At 48.0% G+C, this 21,610-nt stretch overlaps 1 protein-coding gene across 3 annotated transcripts in view; it reads left to right on the forward strand.

The window, feature by feature from the left end:
- Positions 1 to 21,268, forward strand: part of DCLK3 (doublecortin like kinase 3) — a 48,078-nt gene extending 26,810 nt beyond the window's left edge. For 2 of the 3 annotated variants that reach the window (XM_073902217.1, XM_025884646.2), the window contains exons 3-5: positions 13,067 to 13,199; positions 15,842 to 16,009; positions 18,230 to 21,268. In XM_073902217.1, coding sequence (XP_073758318.1) covers positions 13,067 to 13,199; positions 15,842 to 16,009; positions 18,230 to 18,423 — 495 coding nt within the window. In that variant the 3' untranslated portion in view covers positions 18,424 to 21,268. The remainder of the gene's footprint in view (positions 1 to 13,066; positions 13,200 to 15,841; positions 16,010 to 18,229) is intronic. The other variant, XM_025884647.2, reaches the window with a different exon arrangement.
- The last annotated feature ends 342 nt before the right edge of the window (positions 21,269 to 21,610 follow it).

Raw genomic sequence — 21,610 nt, forward strand, 5'->3', positions numbered from 1 at the left:
AAGGAACAGACTTTTCTAGGTTTTTAACTGCTGAATGCAACTAGGACAAGGCCGTGACTGACGTCCCCAAGGCTGGTAAGGAAAATCTGGAAGGATAAAAAATGGCCCAACACACTCCTTGCCCGTTCTCCCTGGAAAAGAAATCTATCCAGTCATTTTGTTCATTTTAATTCTCTAAGTTCTTTTTTCCACTTCTACTTGGATGCACAAGAAGGACTCAGTGCTTCGTGCTGTGAGCAGGTCTGCGGTGCATAATTCTCCCTGGCCGGCACGGCTTCTCTTTTTCCAGCTCCAGCTTCAGTCTTCTTTCCCCTTAGCATCTAAGACAGAGGCGTCCAGGTCCTCTCCTTAACAGCCCAAGTATTCATGAATGCCTTTATATACTGATGGCATTCACTAAACATTTGATGCCTATGAAGCATATCTCATTAGGGTATACTTAATAAAATCAAGAAATGGGGATTTCAGCGATAACAGGAAATCACGAAAGAAAAAGTGCAGTGATATAAGCCTTTCGGTCATTGGCCAATATTGATCAAGTTTGTGAGAAGACAGGTTTGTTAGAGACCATCTCAATCCCAGGGTGAATTCCAGCAGGAGACATCAGAGTTAGGACTTTAGGCTTGTATCAGTGAGAGTGGCTCATGGTCTCCATTTTAACAGTTTCCAGGAAAATAAAAAGTATCCACATACTAAGTGAACCCACATATTATCTAAGGCTTGACCACATAGCCAGAAATTTCAGGAAATTTCTTCAAGTCTTCAAAATTCTAGATACTGGGTCATTTTGGTAACTGAGGTTTTCCTCTGTTCCTTCTGAAAGAGTTCCCATCCACCTACAAGGGTGGATGGTCTGATAATTTACTGTCTGTAGTAAATTATCAGCAACAGAGACAACTTTAAAGCACGATTGAAAATGTTGCTGAACGTTGCTAAATCACTTCTAAAATTGTGACTCCATTCCCCCAAGGAGTCCTGAAGTTCAGGTCCTTTAGTAAGGGTGCATAACAGCAATCTGCTAGTCTTAATACTTGTGTTCATGTGTGTTGTTGCTGCTCTGAGAGCTATTTCTTGTGAGCTATTTGAAGATCTAAGATCAGGTTTCTTAAAAATCTGTATTTTCAAAATGCGCTTAATCTGAGGAAGCAAATTGGTAAATCCCTTCAGAGAGTGTCCAGGGTCTAAGATCTGGTTGTCTAATTGCAGTAATCTGAACCCCCTGGCACTGTTTCAGGTTCTTCCAGATGTCCTACGTGTTGGGGGTTATGTGAGGATGTGGAGAGGAAGGAAGGAAGGAGAGGGACAGATTAAAACAGATAAAGGCGCAGAGATAGAGATGGGGCGGGGCAAACTCAGCTGTGAGTCTTCTCCCACTTTCTCATTCGTTAAACCTTGCGGACGTGATTGTAGCGTTCTGACTGGGGCTTCTGGCTGAGGACTCCACAGAGCTGGGCGTTCTGTGTGGATGCGGGTATCCCGTTGATACCACCCCGACCTTTAGTTTCTAACTACCGTTTGGGCAAGGAGACTCCACTTTTCCGTATCGAGACAAAACTCTTAAAATCCCTTTCAGTCAGTCGGATAGAATATATAGAATCAGGTTAAAGGATGATTTGTCTAAGAATCTCATGTGGGCCACATGCTCAGGCATTGGACCCCAGGTGCCTTTTCAAGATGGTAAATTTCCCCTGTAGGAACCATCTCTGATGTTTTGACCTTGTCAGATCCCAGGGCACCGCCGGAGGCCCCTGAATAAGGAATGGTGACCATGACAATAGTAATCCTGTTGATCATAACTTTGGCTTTCCTGGGTAGGACCTTGACCTTGGGAGTTTTGATAAATTACGTGCACGGCCATACCGTGGTGGGCTTGGTGTTTTATGTTAGTTCATTACCTTTCCGGGAAGGAGTTGGAGGCGGAAACACAGAGATGTGTGCCCGTGGAGATACTGCTTGTGTGTTTGCATCCAGGGGAGCGGGTGCATTGTGAGGGCTGAGGAGAGGATAGGAGGGGGAGAAGACACCCTTCCTGGCTCTCCTTGTTGCAGCTGAGCTACCTTCCAGCTGCCGTGGGACCACGTGACTGCAGTGGGGTAAATCAGCGCTTCTTAAATCGCCACGTGCACGGGAATCTTGATAAGATGCAGATGCTGATTTAGTCGGTGTGGGAGGGGCCTGAGCTGCTGCATTTATAATAAGTTCCCAGGTGGTGCTAATGGTCTGCAGAGCATACCTTGTGGAGCAAGGGCTCAAATAATGAAGACATCTAGTTGTCTCAGTGACAAGAAGCCTGGAGACAAGTGGTTGCACGGATGGTTAATGGAGCAGGTCAAAGATCTCAAGGCAGTTTTTGCCATTTTCCTCAGGGCCCCCAAGTGTCTGCCATGCGCCAAGGATCACACTGTCACACTCACATAAATGGCAGGAGAAATAGGGGGTGGACTCTTGCTGGTGTTCTCCCTTTCTCAAGTGGAGGACACTGGCTCAGGAGCTCCTCAGCACACTTCCTGTTCTATCTCATTGGCCAGGATGGGTCCCTCAGCATGGGTCTGGCTCAGGGTCATGGGGGGGGGCTGCCACGTCTTCCCTCACTCTTCTCCGCATCCCCATTGTGGGGTCACAGGGATGCTGCCGAGTGCTCTTTCAGGAGATCTGGGGGACTGCTGGATGTAGGACAAATCTGGGGGACTGCAGTTTTCAGGAAAGCATGGATAAGAAGTGCCTGCCAGGTCTCTGTTTCCAGAGTCACCCAAATTTCAGGGGTTATTTTTCTGGATCTCTTGGGGCCCCCCAGCCTCATAGAAAGTTGGGTCTCCTCGTTCTATGGTACAAGGCATCTCTCAAATGCTTTCCCTTCCTCTCGGCCTGCTTTTGTTTACCCTGCCCTGGTGGGGACATAACAGCCCTGTTATTCTGCACGCAGACCCCCAGGCCTCTCGCCCTGACCCACACTGTCTCCTTGTCCAGCTGTGGTTGCCTCTGGGGTAGCCATGCCCTTTGGGCTTGGTTTCCACATGTGTGGGGGTGGGGCTCTTGGATAGGGAACGAGAAGGGTCCTTGCAGGGAAGCTTCTTTCAAGGGCTGTGCCAAGAATGACCTTGGGGTTCCAGCCACCCTCCTCCGCTAGTTTATCTGTTTCCAAGTCCGGATTTCATGTGTCAGTTTGTTTTTTACCTGCGGATCAAGCCCCGCCCACATTCCCGGGTTGTGGGGGGCAAGTGAAAGCTCTTTAGCTTTTAGGTACTTAGGTGTGGCTGCAAAATGGTAATGTTTCTAGTATTATTTTAGGTAAAACTTTGGTTTTAACAAATGTCAGGGACTCAAGGTGGTGAAGGATAGAATCAGGGAGACTGCAAAAATCTTCACTTCCTTTTAGTTAATTAATTCAAAGGGACTGGATTACACCTGTGATGGGGAACACACGGTGCTTGCTATAGACCCAGCACTGCTCCAGGCCCTTTCCTCCTGCTGCCTGCTGTATACACCCTGTGCAGTAAGTGCACTTACCTCTCTTTACAGGGAAGGAAACTTAGGCCCAGAGAGGTTGAGTAACTTGCTCAGAGTCACACAGCAAATGAGGAGAAGTGGGATTTGAACCCAGGACCATCCAAGCTCCTGGACACTCTACTAGACTGGTGCTTGGCAGATCTTAACATTTTTTTTTTTTTTTCTGTCCCTAAGTGCTAAAACTGAGATGAAAGAGATCCTTTCTTGCTGCATGGTTTCAAATCCTGGTAGATTGTAGCATAACCACAGAAAATTAGGTCTGCGTGGGAAGTCTAGAGACCTCTCCCATATCGTAGGTGATAAAATAGGCTCAGAAAAAGTCAAGGTGGGGGCCATCTGGCTCTTTTGGTGTAAGCAGAGCTAAAACAAAAATCCAGGTAATTCCAATCCCACTTCTGAGCTCTTTTGCAAAACACATGTTGACAGTTCAGTTGCTTGACTGGATTAAATGATTTCCTTAGAAAGTTCAATGCTGAATGTGGACTCTGGTCCCTTGAGAGATGGGGGTGGAGGGGAGGACCTGGCTGGGTTCCAGTATCAGGGAGACTGAGAAGCTGGTGAGGAGGAGCATACTCTTTGTGTTTCCATACAGAGAGAGGGGAGAGTATGGAAATCACACATTAGTCCAGGCGTTGGTTTGGAAACATCCTGCTAGTTACCTCAATGGTCTCTTTTACCAGGGGGTAGTCACTTTAGTCTGAACCTGATGGTGATGGCCCTATTTCTCTTGTTCTACACCAGGATTCTCCACTGACTGTTGGCATTTGGGCAGGATGACTCTGCTGTGGGGGCTGTCCTGGGCATTGTAGGAGGTTTAGCGGCTTCCTGGCCTCTACCCACTAGATGCCACTAGCATCCCCGAGGTGTGATAACCAAAAATGTCTCCAGACACTGTCTGGTATCTCTTGGGTGGTAGTAGAGGACTGTGCCTGGAGAATCACTACCTATACTTGTTGCACTGAGACATTGACTCTGTGCTCCCACCTGATTAGAGCCCGTGTCCCGTCAGAGCACACACAAACTTTATTGTCATGTCATTTTAGCACGTTGGTCACGATTCTATGCACTCTGCATTTTCATAGAATTCTCGCATCAACCCTATGGGGAAGGCTTCATTACTTCCATGTACACGTGGGGAAACTGAGGCTACACCACACCAGGGGGATGGCCGGAGATCCCCCAGCAGGGGGTGTCTGGCCACAGAGCCTGGGGGGGTAGTCCCTGGATGCCGTGTCTTTTTAACCCAGTGTTGGGTGTGGCCAGCCCTGATGCTGAAGAGTGGAGGGTGGACTGTAGATGTTCCCTGGCTCACGTAGGGCGGGCCCGTGGTCGGCCGCTCACTTCAGGTCACCACCTGGTTGTCTGATGTGATGAGCATCTCAAACTCAGGATGCCGAAACCGGGTTTCACACGGAACCTGCGCTTCTCCCATACGTCTCCAGCCCAGAACACGGCTGCATCATCACCTAAACAGACGTGCTATCTCCCAACTTAAGAAAACAAACCTTGTTTTCTCCACGCCCCCCTCAGCCACCACCCCCCCTTTTTCAACCACCCCCCCCCCCCCCCCCAAAAGCGGGCCCCCCCCCCCCCCCCCGTCTGCCCTGTTTGTGGTTTTCCACATTCCGTTCCATCCTGAACTCCAGGCGGGCTCTCATCCCCATATTGGGCTGCAACCCACCTTCTCTGTCACATGGGGCCCCCACCGGCCCAGCTGCTGGTGGCAGGAAGCTCAGCTGCCCCAGAGCCCCTTTCCTCACCCTCCCCATTCAAACCTTATCTTCGCCCTTAGGATGGCACTTGTCCCCACCTCCACTCCACCACCAGAGACCAAGCCACCATCATCTCCTGTTGGGACTATGGTAGTGGCCTCCTCACTGGTCCTCTCTCTTCCTCTAAAGGCCTTCTTCCTCCCAGAAGCCGGAGTGATCTCCGAATGTAAATCAGACCCTATAACTCCTCTCCTCAGTCATCACTGGCTTTCTGTCACACTCAAAGTAAAAGCCAAGTTCATTTCTGTGAGCTCCAAGGTCTTGCATCATGTGGCCTCTGGCTTCCTCTCAGAGCTCCACTCCAACCGCTTACTCCTTCACTCTCTCCACTCCTGCCCCTACTTGCTGTTCCTACATCGGGCCAAGCAAGCCCCTGGACCTTTGCACTTGCTATTTTCTCCACCTGAAAAGCTTTCTCCTCAAATTTGAATGTGGATCACGCTTGACTTTTTTCAAATGTTACTTTCTCAATGAGTTCTGCCTTAACCACCCCATTTAAAATAGCAACCCCTGCTGTTGTCATTTCTAGCATTGTCCAGTAGAACTTTCTGTGATGATGGAAATGTCCTGTCTCTGCACTGCCCAGTACGGTGGCCACCACTACATGGACACTTAAAATGTGCCTTGAGTGTCTGAGGAACTGAACTTTAAATTTTGTTTAAAGTAAATAGCCACATGTGGTTATTGGAAACTATACCAGACAACACAACCTTTATTTCACTTTTTCTCTTTTTTACCACACTTATCACTGTGGAACACTACATATTCATTTGAATATTATTTATTAATAGAAAGAAGGTTTATAAGAGCAAGGACTTTACCTGTTTCATCCACTGCTCCTAGTACCTAGAACAATACCTGGCAAACCCTAGGCATCTAAATGTTTGTTGGGTGAATATCAGGTGTTAATGAAGTAGAAAAGTACCAGATGAAGGCCTGTCATTGGCCTGTCATGACAGGTCCCAGGGAAGACTTTGTTTCCACTGATGCTTTCAATTATTGTTTTGTATTAGGGTATCTTTTGCTGTTGAAATGTAAATTGATTCTAGGCATTGGTATTTTGGTATTTCAGTGTCAGTTGGTTTCTAAGATCATAAAGTCCTCATAGCCAGTTGAAAATGGGACCTTGGAGGGAAAAGGCCGGAAGGACCATGAAGGATCAAGTAAGAAGTAGGCTTAACCACATCTGAATTTTTCTTGGCTTGGGGTGGGGTGGGTGGGGTGGGGGTGGGGCGGTGGTACTACTTGCTGCTTGGTCTATACTCTGCTGCCATCTTCTGTTCAGAGATGAACATTGCAAGGTCACATTTAAATTGAGGTACCATTGAAGGACAGGAGGCTGTTAATTGTTCAGAAAAATAAAGATTCCTCTTGAAGCTTTGAGGCCCTCCAGGTGTTATATAGGTGCTTATGTAAATAATAGAGAACACCTGGATTCAAATCAGGGAACTTTGGTGTGGCTGGGAAAGGGGGTGATGCATGCAGATGGATCAGCAGTCCTGACAGTGCTGTGTGAATTCATCTCTAACACTCTTGCAGTTGGAGGGCAGCTGAAAACCGAGCTCTGGAAGGAACATGACCCAGAGCAGTGAGTCTCTATGGACCAGAAGACAGAGAAATGGAAATGTCAGTGAAGCAAGTTCAGATGTGGGCACAGGGGCTATGGGCCAAACCTGGCCAACCTGGCCCACGAAGGTGTAGGGAAGGAAAAAAACCCTTTTGTCTCCACCCTCCTGGGTTCTTTGGCAGGACCCTGGAAATTAAATCGAGAAAAGACAGACTAACAAGAGAAAAACAGACGGAGGGCGTGAATGCAGCACACGCACATGGGAGGAACTCTGGGATGAGTAACTCAAACGGGTAGTTCAAAATTGGGGCTTTATAGAGCATCTTAAAAGAACAATACATTTTTAGAGAAGTGACAAGATAAAAGAAAAAGGGTTTCCAGGATTTTAGGGACAGCAAATTGTGGCAAGTAAAATCATGGGAAAACTAGTGGAAGATAGGAGTTGTTTAATAATCAGTATGTCAAAGTGGAATAATTTGGGGTGGCATGTTCGGAACCCCTCAAAAGGCTTTCTGAGGGAGGGGCATCAGAGTGGGACACCGAATGGAGTCTTTGGCTGTCTTTATGGCCACCCAGTGCCCCATTCACTGAGAGGCCTGAGGTCCACTGTCCTGATCAAATTACACGTGGAACATAGTGTTCATTTCTGAGGGTTCTTTGTTAAGAGAGGCATCGATGAAATGGAGATCATCCAGGACTTGACTGTGCACACGACTCACCCTGGGGGCTTGTCGACATGTAGGTTCAGGTTCAGTGGGTCTGGGCAGCCCAGATCTCTACCCAAGCGATGATGGTGCTGTTGGTTCAGGCAATGAACTTAGTGTAGGAAGGAGCTAGAAAGGGGTGATGGTCAGGAGAGTAGGTCTTATAAGGATCAATTGGAAGATCCTCAGATGTGAAGTTAGAGAAACCAGAGGTGACCTGGGGATCATGATAGCTGTTTCCCTTTGGGACGAGTGTGGCTTTCTTCAGTTTCCTCCCCGAGGGCAGACTTAGACAACTGTGTAGGGGGTGGAATTTGGAATCAACACAGGGGTGAACCTCCTCACAAGTTAAAGTGGCCACAAATGGGATGAACTGCCTGTTAAAGTTGTGGGATCCCTTCCATGTTGAGATTTCAATCAGAAGTGAACAGTCGTTGGTGGGAGGATGTTTTACACACGTTCCCATCTGGGTGGAAAAGCTGATGGTTTCAGAAGTCCCTCGGATGCTAGGAGGAAGAGTTATGCTGGGAGGATGTCACTCATTTGATTTCACGATTAAGATAGGGAATTGTTCTGAAGCCAAGAATGGGAGGTGCCTGTAGAAACAAAACAAAATGAAACTCACACAGTCAGTGCAGGACCTTAAGTATAATTAAGCTGCTCACGTCGATGGAATAGATGAGAAGCCGCAAGTCACACGGACGGCTCCAAAGGATGTGACGTCTCTGCTGAGAGTAGAAGCTGGAGACAGCAGAACTAAAAACACCGGTGGTCTCAAGCCGCTTTCTGGAAGGGACAAACGGCTCCACAGATCTCAACCAGACCCTGGGCTCAGCACCTGCTGTGGGCAGTGCCGTGGGGATGATCTCGAGTCACGCGCGGAGCGGGATGAAACCGTGAAGAGACAAGAAGCAGCATGCCATGTGTTAGGAAGGCCACAGAATGATGTAAAACGCGGATTCGGTGTTTGGACGTGCATGCGTCAGCATGTGGACATTTAACCTAATAAATGTGCGAAACAAAACACTGAGTGTCCACCATGTTGAATCTGCTGGTCCTTCAGCGGAGCCAGGGTTTGGAGTTGGGGGGGTTTCTCTGAGGAAAGGACCAGTTTGTTATTTCTCCTGGGGGCGTATTTTATTTTGGTGTTATCAAGGCAGCCAGATGCTTTTCCTGCTGATCATTTGGTTGGGAGAATACAAATATTTGTGGGGGACATATTTTTTCAGCAGTTACCCAGCAAATGTGATTAATGTAGATGATCCAGCTGGAAATTCTAGGCACCATACTATTTTGTTGTCCTCCCCTTCCAAACTCGTTTTTCTAGTCTAAATTATTCTGATCATTAGCTCCCTGTTTCCTTCTGGGCTCTGTCTGTCTCGCTACGCAGACCACAGCCGAATCGCATTTTTGTCTGCACCTGTGACTTTCCCTTCAGTTAGGTTAATTAGGGAGGCATTGATTAGGTTGCCTGCGGTAACTCAGACTTGGTAATTAAGACACATTCTCTTCTAAGAGCAGTAAGCTCACTGGCAGGATCCAAAGCAAGTGCAGAGAACTTCCTCTTGTCTGGGGAAACCAGAGAGTGCGTGCCCCGTATTTCTGGGTGTTGCTGTGCCCATGGCTCTGTTGGTGTACAGGGAGAGCCGGTCTTCCCATTGCCCTCGGCCCCCCAGGCACTGCTGGGAGCATTGGCAACCTTTGTCCCCATTCCAGGAGAGCTGTGAGAACATGTGCCTGCAGACAAGTTGATAATTTCTCCTATAGGTGGTCCCAAGGAGTCTCTCCCCTGGGGTTCAGTCAGCCAGCCTTGTCCCTGTTTTATCGTAGCTCAGTAATTAACAGCTCAGCTCCCCTTTGCCATGAGCATTCAGCTTCTATGAGGAGATGCAGGGCAGGCAAGAGCTGAGGGGGGCTGGAGCTTTCACAGCAGAGGATGGACCAGGGCCCTGCCCGATATACGGGCCTTCGGTTTGGACAAGGGAGACATCAAGGACAACCTCCCATGCTTCTCATTTTCTCTGAAGTCAGTCCTGCTCTTGGGGTTACAGAGGCTAAAATAATAGGGTTTACTTAACAAACACTTATGTCATGCTTCTTAGGTGCTGGGGTACTGTTTATCCCACCTTACAAATGTTAATTCATTAAATTCTCACCACACATCTCATTCACATCTCACTTTACAGATGAGGAAGTGGGGGCACAGAGAGGACCAGTGACTTAGCCAGTTACACCAGTAAATGGTGAGCTGGAGTTTGCACCTGGCTGTTGGGCTTTAGAGTCTGTACATGTAATGGGTGCTTGACGCTGAATCGTCCTGCAAAGGGTTATTTCAGTGCGGGACATGAGGAAGCCGCCCAGAGCACCCCCCTCCAGGAGAACCAGAAGCAGGTGGACCTGAGGCCGACCTCTGCCAGGAGGGGACAGAGCCAGTCACCTCGACCCTGATTTTACCCATTTGTTACAAAAGGGGCTTTTGCCATCAATCCCTCAGGTGGTGCTGGGTCCAGCAGGGGTCCCTCCAGGGGGGAAGGTGGCTGTATTCCTGGGGGCACTTCTGTGTGACCAGGATCCCCAGGGCACTGGCTGTATGTCTGGGTTTCAAGACGGCCATAGGGGCTGTAATTTTTTTTTTTTTTTAAGTGGAAAATAGAAGTTTTGTTGAGAACGTGCCTTGGAAAAAACTCCAAAGTATAAATTTACTTAATCTTATATGTAACAAAATTTATGTTTTAATTAAAACTATGCATTAGTTTCTTCCCCCCAGCTTTATTGAGGTGTGATTGACAAATAAAATTGTGATGTATTTCAAATGTACACCATGATGATCCAATCCAATACACGTATACATTGTGGAAGGATTTCCACACTCACGTTAATTTCCCTGTCCATCACCTCGTAGAGCTGCTTTGTTTTTTGTGGCATTTTTTTTTCTTGTAAGGATGTTTGAGATCTCTCTTGGCAGATTTCAAGTACACAATACAGAATGATGAACTACAGTCACCAACCAGGCTGTACATTGGATTCCCGGAACATATTTGTCTTACAACCGCATGTTGGTACCCTTGGACCACCAGCTTTCCCCAGTCCCTGGTGACCGCCGTTCTACTCTTTGTTTCTAGGAGCTGGACTTTTTCTGTTTGTTTTTTAAGATTCCACTCTTGTCTCTGCCCTCTATGGATAAATTCCCCTCTGGGCCCAAGACCTTGACAGCCCCCAGCTTTGTCCTTTCTGTTGGGAGGAAAGGCAGGATGTGACGACAGGTGTACCTTTCCCAAGAGGCAGAGGACAGGAGGGAGGAAAAGATGTCACACTTGCAGAATCTACCATTCAAAGCTCCCTGCTAGAGATCGCGTGGGCCGCTCTCTGTGAACATGAGGTTGGAAGGATGGGTAACAAGGCTGCTAAAGGGGCTCGGAACGCCTTCCAGGTAGGGAACCAGCATCTTCCTGGTGTGCACAGACCAGCTGCCAGGGGCGGCTACCTGGATTGCTGCAGAGCAGGGCCCGCGCGGGGCCGGAGCTGGAAGCAGGCAGGTACCACCGGGTTGTGACACCTCGCTTCCTGCCTCCCGGGAACGAGGGGCCGTGGGAATCCTTTGGCTTCTGCCTTTATTTCTTGGTGTCCTGAGACTTGGTCAGGGGGAAGGCTGTTGCTCTGAGTCTTAACACTCTCTGATGTTTGGAGGCCAGACCTCCTATGGGTCGCCCTTCTGCCTTACTTGTTTGGGTACCAACTAGCGTTGAAGAAGGTTGGAGTTCTGATGTGCCCGATGATTTAACCTTTCCCCAGAGTGCAAAAGCGCCTGCGTAGCAAGGAGGGAGCCAATGCACCTTTCACTTACTGCAAAATATGCTAGGTTTGCCCCCTCGCTGTTTGTTTTTACGTGAAATAGAACATATCTTTACTTACGCTGTGTCTTGCGTGGTGGTCTAAGTATCTGCTAGACTCACCTCTTGAGATTCATTTCTTTAGGGGAAGACCCACCTCTTCCTAACACATCATCTAGCATGCAGACGCCTTGAGGGAGAAGGACAGGACACATCAGCTGGGCAGTGGGAATTGGTTTATCAGTGATCAGAAAGCTGGCCACCGGAATTTGTTTGGAAGAATCAGACGCAGGTGGGATCCATTTTGACGAGGACAGAGGAGAGCAGGGGCTCTCCGTCTTCATTTCAGAGTGAGGCTCACATCTTTTCTGTTGCTCTAAAAATGACTGATTTTCCCCTTCTCCAAAACCTGGTGGAAGTGGGGTCTAAAGAGTCAGAACTAACTTCTTTCACCTTCATGCAAAAATGTTAACAGAACCCAGTCTGTCAGTTCTCATATATATATATATATATATATCTCATACATATATATATATATATGTGCCATATATATATGAATAAATCCCAATTTAGTAGTATTAATTCTGTATTATGTGGAAACAAGGACAACCACCTCATCCTGGTTTGCCTGTGACTGTCCTAGTTTATTTTTTTATTTATTTACTTGAGAGCAGGGGAGGGGTGGGGGGGAGAGAGAGAATGTCAAGCAGACTCCCTGATAAGCTCAGAGCTCGACACAGGGCTTGATCTCACGACCCTGAGATCAGGACCTGAGCTGAAATCAAGAGTCGGATGCTTAACGGACTGAGCCACCCAGGCGCCCAGAGATTGTCCTAGTTTTAAAAATGAAAATCTCACATCCTGGGAACCCTTCAGTCCCTGGTGGCCTGGGACAGTTGGTTACTTTAGAGGAGGACTTCGCAGGGTAGATTATGGACACTGATCGGAACTCCTGACATAAGCCTAATTGCTGGAATTGATTACCTCCCTCCCTTTTTAAAGGAGAAGACAGAGGCTTAGATGAGTAAAGAAATTGGTCCAAGACCATCCAGAGGCAAGTCTTGGATTTGGAACTAAAGACTTCTGGTCTGTTTGGTCCTTAAGACCTTCCCCAGTCCTCAAATTAGGGTCTGTACCTAGTGTTTCTCCACTGCTTACTTACTTCTTCCTTCTAATTTCTAGCTCTTTCCCCCCCCTTTTTTTTATTTCTGCCCAGATTTCACATTCCCCAGAGACATTTTCTAGTCCTCACTAATGCTAGTCAGGGCTCAAAATATCATTGATCCTTGTTCTAACTCAGTGGTGCCCAATAGAAGTTTCTGTGATGATGGAAAGGTTCTATAATTGCACTGTTCAATATGGTAGCCATTAACCCTCAATGGCTCTTGAGCACTTGAAATGTGGCTAGTGCGTCTGAGAAACTAAATTTTTAATTTGATACAAATTTTAATAGCCATCTGTGGCAATATGGTACTACCGTAGTGGACAACACAGTGAATCTAACTCATTGGTGTTTTACTTGAAAATGTGAGTATCCATCACCGAAATCAGGTGGGGTTTATCAACTATAAGCTCAAGTAGGTTTATCGTTTGCTTTTCCTGACCTTGCGTGCTTGTTGTCTCATTAGTTTTTCTTCTTTGTTCTCATCACAATTTTGATGATTTGGAGATTTTGTTTTCTTACAGGTTCAGCGAAATGAGGACAAATCTACCACCTTGAAATTGGCTGATTTTGGCCTTGCAAAGCATGTGGTGAGACCTATATTTACTGTTTGTGGGACTCCAACTTATGTAGCTCCTGAAATTCTTTCTGAGAAAGGTACGTGTTATACCTTGCTCCAAGGGACTCTGGTTCACTTACTAACAAATGTCTTATTTTTAATATTTAATATTTTTCAATATGGAGCAATCAAAAATCTCAGCGTTGGCACCAGGCTTGCAACTTGGATTTTAATGGAGATACTTGAAACAGAGCCCCCACCAAAGCGTGTGGACTTTTTCCTCATCTGGGCTGCCCTTACAGTGGAGGGATTGGGGTGTGTGTGTGTGTGTGTGTGTGTGTGTGTGTGTGTGTGTGTGCTGGCAGGAGAGCGAGATAAAAGATGATGGAGAATTAGCCAGGGGACTCCAACAAGCAAGGCCATTTGTGCCACTGACCCAAGGCTACCTGTAATGGGAAAAATTTGAAGCAGTTCTTATGGTAATCGGCTTAAAAATTCCTCCTCCAACTTTGCATTTTAAGGAACAAGGTGTCCCATTTCAAACCCCATGAGTAGTATTTATTACCAGTTTGTATATTATACGAGGATCCAATGAACTGTTTTAGTGACACATTCCATAAAGTACATAAAAAGGAAACCGTTATTATTATTATATGGCTCCAAATATATGAATGACTGTTTAGCCACTGTAGCACTTTGGGAGAAATCAGTTCAGGTGTCATATGTAAGATGGAAAGCTCTGGATGGGTTGTGGGGTTGGTGGGGAGAAGGGAGAGAGTTTCCCAGCAGCAGAAGCATCAGGGAAGCTAAGACGGGGAGACAGGACTATGCACGGGGGTTGGGTGGTAGAGCCATTGACAAGACTGGTCTCAGTTTTGCAGAGGGCGATTTAGTTGGCTGACTAGGTTGAGTCTGGATTCTCCACAACGGGGGAGGCTGAGCAGAGGAATTTGGACTCAGTGTGGCCAGCAGAGTGGCTATGGTACTGTGGTGACAACCAGAGACATTTTAGTGGAGGTATCAATGACCTGGGTAAAAGAAGGAAAGCAAATAGTCTCCCTGAATGCTGAGGGAAACCACAGCCTTGGTGCTGATACCAACTAAGGGTGTTGGAAAGCTCTTTTGGGAGATGCGGTGGGTGGGTTGAAATTTTAAACACAGTGATTTGGTAGAGGTATGAGGATGGATACATGGACTTGTCCAGTTGGCAGGGAGGTCAGGCCCTGCGCTGAGCGGGTGCTTTTGAGACTCCTCAACGCGGAAATGGCAGCCCATGTGGGCGAGATAAGGAGCTCCTCATGATGCCAGCAAGGGCGGCCGGGGACAGACTCTGGAGGGAGGCCCAGAGTTGGGGGATGGAGAAGGAGGGACGGGTTAGCAGGGGACCAGGCAGTGGAAGCAGGAGGACGAGGAGAGCACGGTGTCACAGAGGTCGACGGGCACGTTTCAAGATGGGAGGCCAAGCTAAGCCAGACCCTCCGGAGTGTGAAAGGTAGTACAGAGCTGAGAAAAGGCCAGTGAAGTTGGCCACAAAGAGGTCAGCAATGATTTATTTCTGTAATATGTATATATATTTTTGCTGATTTGTCTTGACACCATTGCTCTGGGGCTTAATAATGAATATCCAACTTCCCAATTATAGCTGCTGAGTGTTTTCCTTTTCCAAAGGTAAAAAGTTAGAACATGTTTGAAAATGTCCATACTGCTGTTATAGGGTTTTGTGAGGATGATTGGGCAGTACATATCAAAAACCTTCACTGTGTAAACCTTTACTGTATTGTGCATTTAATTTCCAGAAAGTTATTGCAAGAATATAGTCAGAGATGTGCCCAGATATTTAATAGATGAGGATGTTCATCACAGAATTATAGTGTAAGAAAGTTAGGAGATACTTAAATTACAAAATAGAGGGTTTATTATGTAAAGGGAATACTGACAGCTATTAGAAATCATGTTTTTGAAGAATTTTTTTTAATATTCTTTATAGGAAATTCCTCCATAGGAAATGCCATGATATATTAAGTGAATGAAATAGGGTATAAAATATGTCCAGTGTGACCCTAATCTCGTTACAGGAAGTAGAAATATGTGTGGGTGTGTGTTTGTGTGTGTCTGTGTGCTCATGGGGGGATACAGCTAGTAATGTCAGTCTTCTTATAATCATAAGAGAGAGCCAGTAAAAATATTTTTTCAACGTGAAAAGACAATGACTGGGATGGAGAGGCTGCTGGGGTAGACCAGGACTTCTTGAATTGTCTCTGGGGAAGGTTTTAGAATTTCTAATATAGTGCGGGCCCACATGAAGCTCTGCTACATGGGCCGAGGTCACCGCTCATGCCACGCGTGACTTACCACGTGTGCTCGACAACCCCCGAACTCTGCCCTAAACTCCGTTCAGTGAGACGTGTCCTTGACCCTGGAGCTGGATGTCATGGCCATGCCCAATTGCTATGAGTTTCCAAATGTTTACTTTCAGTTTCTGTGCTTATTTTATCCCAGACCGGTAAGAAAGGGTGCCAAACTGGCAGTCGTCTGAGGACCAAGCTTTGGGTAACACTGGAGTCGACCCCCCATTTGTAGGCATTGGCAGCAAAGCACCCCCCCATGTGTTTAGAAGTGGCTGGTGCTTACTTGAAAGCTGCGGGCCTTGGTCACCCAGAACCACAGTTCCCCACATTTGTCTCCTCCTGTCTGATCCAGCCTGGTCTCAGTTTGGCTTGTGTCTCTGCCTGTCGCACAGGTTACGGGCTGGAAGTGGATATGTGGGCCGCAGGCGTGATCCTGTATATCCTACTGTGTGGCTTCCCTCCTTTCCGCAGCCCGGAGAGGGACCAGGACGAGCTCTTTAACATCATCCAGCTGGGCCACTTCGAATTCCTGGCCCCTTACTGGGACAATATTTCTGACGGTGAGATTGGCTCCCCCAAGCGGGGGACACGAGGCGACGTTAGAGCTGGAGCCCGTCCTGGGTTCTGCCGGCAGAGCAGGTTTTAGGTCAGCTGTGTAATGAGGCGTGCAGGGGCCACCTCAGAACCGGGCAGGGAGAGGGGCTGTGGGCCTGCGCTTCATCCTTTGTTACCTGTGAGCTTCGTGGAGATTTATTTGTATAGCACTCTGGGAAACAGGAGTTTGCTTTGGATTCAGTGAAAAAGTCTGACCACTGGTTGCAGTCACTAGATACTTAAGGCAGTGGAGGGACCTCAGAACTGAAGAATATCAGAAATATAAACCCTCGTTTGGAAAGATCACAGTCATCTCGGATATAGAAGTACCGGGAATTGAGCAGCCTGGGAATGCATATCTTCCTGGTGAACAGCCAGGGTTTGTGCAGCGGTGTAGTTGGAGCACGGAGGCTCTGGAAGGCAGCGGGTGCCGGTCTTAGCCATCTTAAGTGGGACAGAGGCATGTCGGGTCTTCCTCCTTTTTGGCCCCTTTCAAAACCCACCTTTCCCCTTTTTGCTACTGATTTGTCGGTACCACCCATTACCCTGATAAAACTGGGAACTGGATATTCGGGGGTTTTGAGTCTTTGAGTCTCTAGCTTAACAAGTGGAATAGGAGTGATAACTTTATTTTCCCTCAGTTTCCCCAACCGTGTCTTCTCAGGTGAGTTATTGAGCTGCCCTCACCCCCAGCCTCAGGCTCCTCACTTGGGGTTGGGGGGTGAGGTAAGGAGAGAGCTTCGTTTTCTTCGCCCCTTAAATAAGGTGGGGGGGGTGGCGTGCTGCGGGTGGAGTGAGGGTCTGGAGCTGAGCAGGCCAGTGGTGACTTGGGAATTGAAGGACTGAGAATCATTTTAGAAAGTTCTGTGAAGCACTGTCCTTAGATTTGGGGATGGTGGCCCCTGCCCTGGGCCCCATGCCTTAGAGAGGGCCCTACTCTGGTTATACCCACCCCACAGAGCAAGGGGATTCTGGAGCCGAGGAGATGTGTCCTCCAGAACCCAGGTCCCCCATTCTAGGTCACTTAATCAGAACCCCAGAATTCTCTGCCCAAATGGTGCAGGCCTACTTCCAAGACTGGGGAGACCTCTTTACCCAGAAACTTCCTATACTGCCCCAGGGTAGCCAAGGAGGCTCTGTTCAGAGGGGTAGAGAGAGCTTGGACATGTTGGTGGGGTGTTCAGTTGTCCACGCTTGTACATGTGAGTCTGAGAATTCCCAGTTTAAACCTGACCCACTCCCCGCTGAGTCCTCTGGGGATCTTGATGGAGTGATGCTGTTTGGGGTGGGTGCCCAGGCACTTTGTTGGCAGAACTCACCCAGCTTGAAGTGGGCGAGGTAGGAGAAATCCTGTGGCTCCCATGCTTAAGAGGCGGCCGGAAAGTGGTGTAGAGGAGGGGCTGATTGGTGGGTGAGCAGCTGATCTTAAGCAAGAGTCATCACCCAAGAAAGGTAGGGAGAAGTGGGTGGTGTTTTTCTCACGTGATCAAAAAGGAAGCTTAGGGAGCTGGCCAGGGAGAGCCAACAAGCCACAGAGAAGTCGTTTCTCCCCCCCCTTGCCTGCCACCTGGCCCACCAGTTGCCCCCCCCAATCTCTCTAGACTCAGTCATGATCTTGGGCAGGAAATGAAATTCATTTTGACTTGGTGCTGTTTTGTACTTAGGTTTCCTTCACGTGTTTCTCAACTTTGCCAGTGTGAAGGCATATTTGCCAACTTAGGAAGGAGATTGAACAGATTTTATTTAACAGCCCGACGATTGATTTCAAAATGTAAGATATGTAGACATATGGTATATGGCCTCCATTTGTTCTCTTGCGCGGGGCGCCATGGCTGTCAGGGGTGGGCCTGGCCCCCTGACTCTAGAAACGAACGGACATCCTCTAAGGCTCTGCTGTCCCGACATGGTAGCCCCTCGCCGCTCATGGCTGTTGCAGTTGAAACGTGCACTCGTTGAAAGTCAACACATAAAAATTCCATTGCTCAGTCTCAGTAGCCATGTTTCAGATGCTCAGTGGGTAGTGCAGACATGGAAGGCTCTCAGCATCACAGAAAGTTCTGTGGGGCAGCGCCCTCTAGTGTGTGGTGCTGACATAGGCGTTTGTGATCTCAGTTCATGCGCGGGGCGGACAAATTCAGAGCCACCTGCATTCATTTCATTTTCTCTTCCTTCTCACCCTCCCACAGCTGCCAAAGATCTGGTGAGCCGGTTACTGGTGGTAGACCCCAAAAAGCGCTACACCGCCCACCAGGTCCTTCAGCACCCCTGGATTGAAACTGCGGGAAAGACTAGCACGGCGAACCTCCAGAAGGAGGTGCCCCCCGGCAGTGAAGGCCACGTCCGGAGGCAGCACAAGCGGTCTGCTGAGCAAGCCTCGTAGTGGCCGCCTCGGGTACTCTGCAGTCCCCTTCTCCCCCAGGGACAGAGAACGAGACAGAAATCCAGGAGGCCGACGGTGAGGAGGACTTCAGTGAGGAGGACTTCTGCCCCTCATTGGAGAATCAGGGGAAGGAGAGAGATGCTTAGTATATTTTAAAGCATATTTTAAAAAATGAACTTGAGTCTTACTGTTAAATGTTGTAACATATTTTTAGATTTGTATATTTGAAGACTTTAACACATTTATTTTGGGGGGGGGTTAAGACTATCAGGGAGGACTTTTTGGTAATAATGTTGTGTTTTGCTTCCTCCTCGTAATCAAGTTCATGGTAAACAACATGAGTGGTGCTTACCAGGATCTAAACTCCCCCTGTGAGGGTCAACAAGGTGAATCATGGTCTTTCTGTATTAATAAAATGACTGACAGAAGTGGGTTGTATTCCGATGACTTCTTAATGCTGGTGAGGGGAGCCAGGGAAGTAGAGTTTAGACATGCTTCCTGAAGCCAATATGACTACATCTAAATGTTGTGGTGGACACTTGATTAACTGGCAGGACCTGTTTATTTGGGATGTGCTGGTCTTGCTGTCCAGCATTTACTGAAAATCCGGTCTGGTACTGGTGGAAGAATGGAAAGGAGAAATCATTGATTTATTCTTCCCCCTCCAGCACCCCTTTATACTGTTTTTCAGCCAATTATCCCTGAACCTGAGTCACGTCCACATGAAGCTGGGCACTCAGGCTGTGACTGTGTTAACGTTTTCAGACCACCAGGGAGCCGTTTAGTGCATTAATATGTCAGCAGTGCCGTAAATGGATTATACTCAGGCTCCAAGCTGCTCAGAGAGTTCAGCCACGTTCCTACCTGCAGGGCAGACACACGGAGGCTTCAGGATGCATGTTCTCTGATTCATTCCAGATTCCTGTATGGAAATGTTGGTCTTTTCAGACGACTCGGGGGTATGCATGAGCCAAAAGCAAAACATGATCCTGATATTTTCCAAATTGACCTTTCTGGGTTATGTATATGTAACCCAGCCAGTGGGACACAGAACCAATCCACCAGGGTGGGCTTCTCACCCCGCCCCCTTCTCCCTACTGGTGTTGGAGTCCTCTGGGCAGAGGAGGACAATCAGGAAACCAGGAACAGTGAGAGAGTGTTTAGTGTAAGGAATCCCTTACGCGGGAGTTGGAACATCGCGAAAGTGCACTGGGGCCTCTGAAGTGATCTAGCAGCGGTAACGGCAGGAAATGGCTTCCAGTCTGAGGTGGGGGGGCCAAAGGAAGAGGCTGGGTGATACGAACCTGGAAACTTGGAGGAGAGACCCCTTGTAGTGGAGGCTGACTGTGCCGCCCTGATCCCTCTTGAGGAGGAAGGGAAGAGGTTGCCGGGGTGGCAGTCCTCAGCAGTAACTATCTACGGGCATCGCTTTCAGCTGGAAGAGTCGCCTCGCTCAGGGTCCCACCTCCCCCTGGGGCAGGCTGTGTCCAGTGACTGGTCCACACAGGGAAGGAAGGCTCGGCTCCCTTGTCCCCAGTGGGGACAGCGCTGAAGGGCCATCCCAGCCTCAGCAATCCAGCGTCGGCCTCGCCCAGTCTTGCTTTTTTCCGTTCTCAGAGGTGACCAGCCGGAGACCACTCCCTAAGAAAACTTCTGCATGCTAATCATGTCACAGTTGGCCTCCCAGGAGACAGAGCCTGTGATCCCCTCTGGAAACGTGGGACTGCTGCAAAGTGGTGACTGGTGCTTTCACCTCAGGGGCTCCGAGGAGGGAGCCGGGGCCCACACACCTGAGGAGAGGGTACCACCCAGTAGGCTGTACCATGGACTCTTGTTCTGCAAACGTGGAGAGAGGCTGGAAGCTGGAACCAGTTGCCACTGGAATGGCACCAAAGGCACTACATCCAAATGAGAATTTTCAGGCCACATTAGCATCATTTGATTCTCTTGACCACTCTCTCTCTGAGCCATTTCTCCTGTTGGCTTCCACGATGCCACGTTTTTCTGCTCTTCTTCCTGCATCTCTGTCTTCTCCTTTGGGTTTCCTGTATAGCTAGGTTCAGTCTTCTTCCAGTTGCTAAAGGTTGTTTCATCATTAGTCAGCAGGGAAATGCAAAGGAAGGCCACAATGAAATAATACTGTATACCTATTAGAATGGCTACAATGACAAGACTGACCATACCAAGTGTTGGCGAGGAGTTGGAGCAACTGGAACTTTTGTATGTTGCTGGTGGGGATGTTCAATAGTCTCCCCTCTTTGGAGAAAAAATTGGCAGTTCCTTTAAAAGCTAACCATGTCCCGCCCATATGATCCAGCCGTTCCACCCCTAGGTATTTACAAGAAAAGTTACAGTGTTTGTCCACACCAAGACTTGTACACAGATATTAATAGGTGCTATGTTTGTAGTAGCTCAAAAGTGCAAGCAGTCTGAGTGTCCATACATTGGCGATGTATAATCAAATTGTGGTGCGTTCATACAATGACTACAATTCAGCAATAACAAGGAATAAACTCTTGATACAAGCAACAACATGGACAAAAAAGAAGAAAGTAATTAGAGTGAAGGAAAGAAGTCAGACCAAAGCAGATTACATTTCGTGTGGTCCCATCTACATACAATTCTAGAAGATGAGAACTAATCCTAGCAAGGGAGCAGATCAGGGGTTGCCTGGGGATAGGAGGGAAGGAGAAGTTACAAAAGAACGCCAGGTAACTTTGGAGGCGAGGGATATGCTCATTATCTTGAATGTAATAATGGATCTTTGGGTGTATACATGTCAAAATTTATCAAATTGTACACTTTCAGTATGTGCTGTTTATTGTGTGTCACTTATACCTCAATAAAGCTGTTAAATAACATAGTTGTAGTTTCTTCAAACCCAGTCCTAGACCCTCTTCCTTACCCCCATAATCTCCCTTCACCTGTACCCGCTATCTTGCAGATGATCCTCTACCTCCCTCCTCCCAGTATGTCTCCAGCCCAGGCTTCTCCTTGTGGCTCAGACCGTCTGTCCAACTGGCCACGTGACGCCTCCACATGTGGGCATACATTCCTCCAGTACAGAATATGTGATCAGCACCCCATACCTGGCCCTTCTTTATTGCCCCCTCTTGCACGGAACGGGTCTGCTGAGCAAATTCAAAACACAGGCACCCTCTTTGAAACCTCTGTCCCCCACCTCAAA

This window comes from Callorhinus ursinus, unplaced genomic scaffold (genome assembly GCF_003265705.2).
Source record: "Callorhinus ursinus isolate GAN/ISIS: 27379988/994484 unplaced genomic scaffold, GSC_fseal_2.0 scaffold1, whole genome shotgun sequence".
NCBI classification, from domain to species: Eukaryota; Metazoa; Chordata; class Mammalia; order Carnivora; family Otariidae; genus Callorhinus; species Callorhinus ursinus.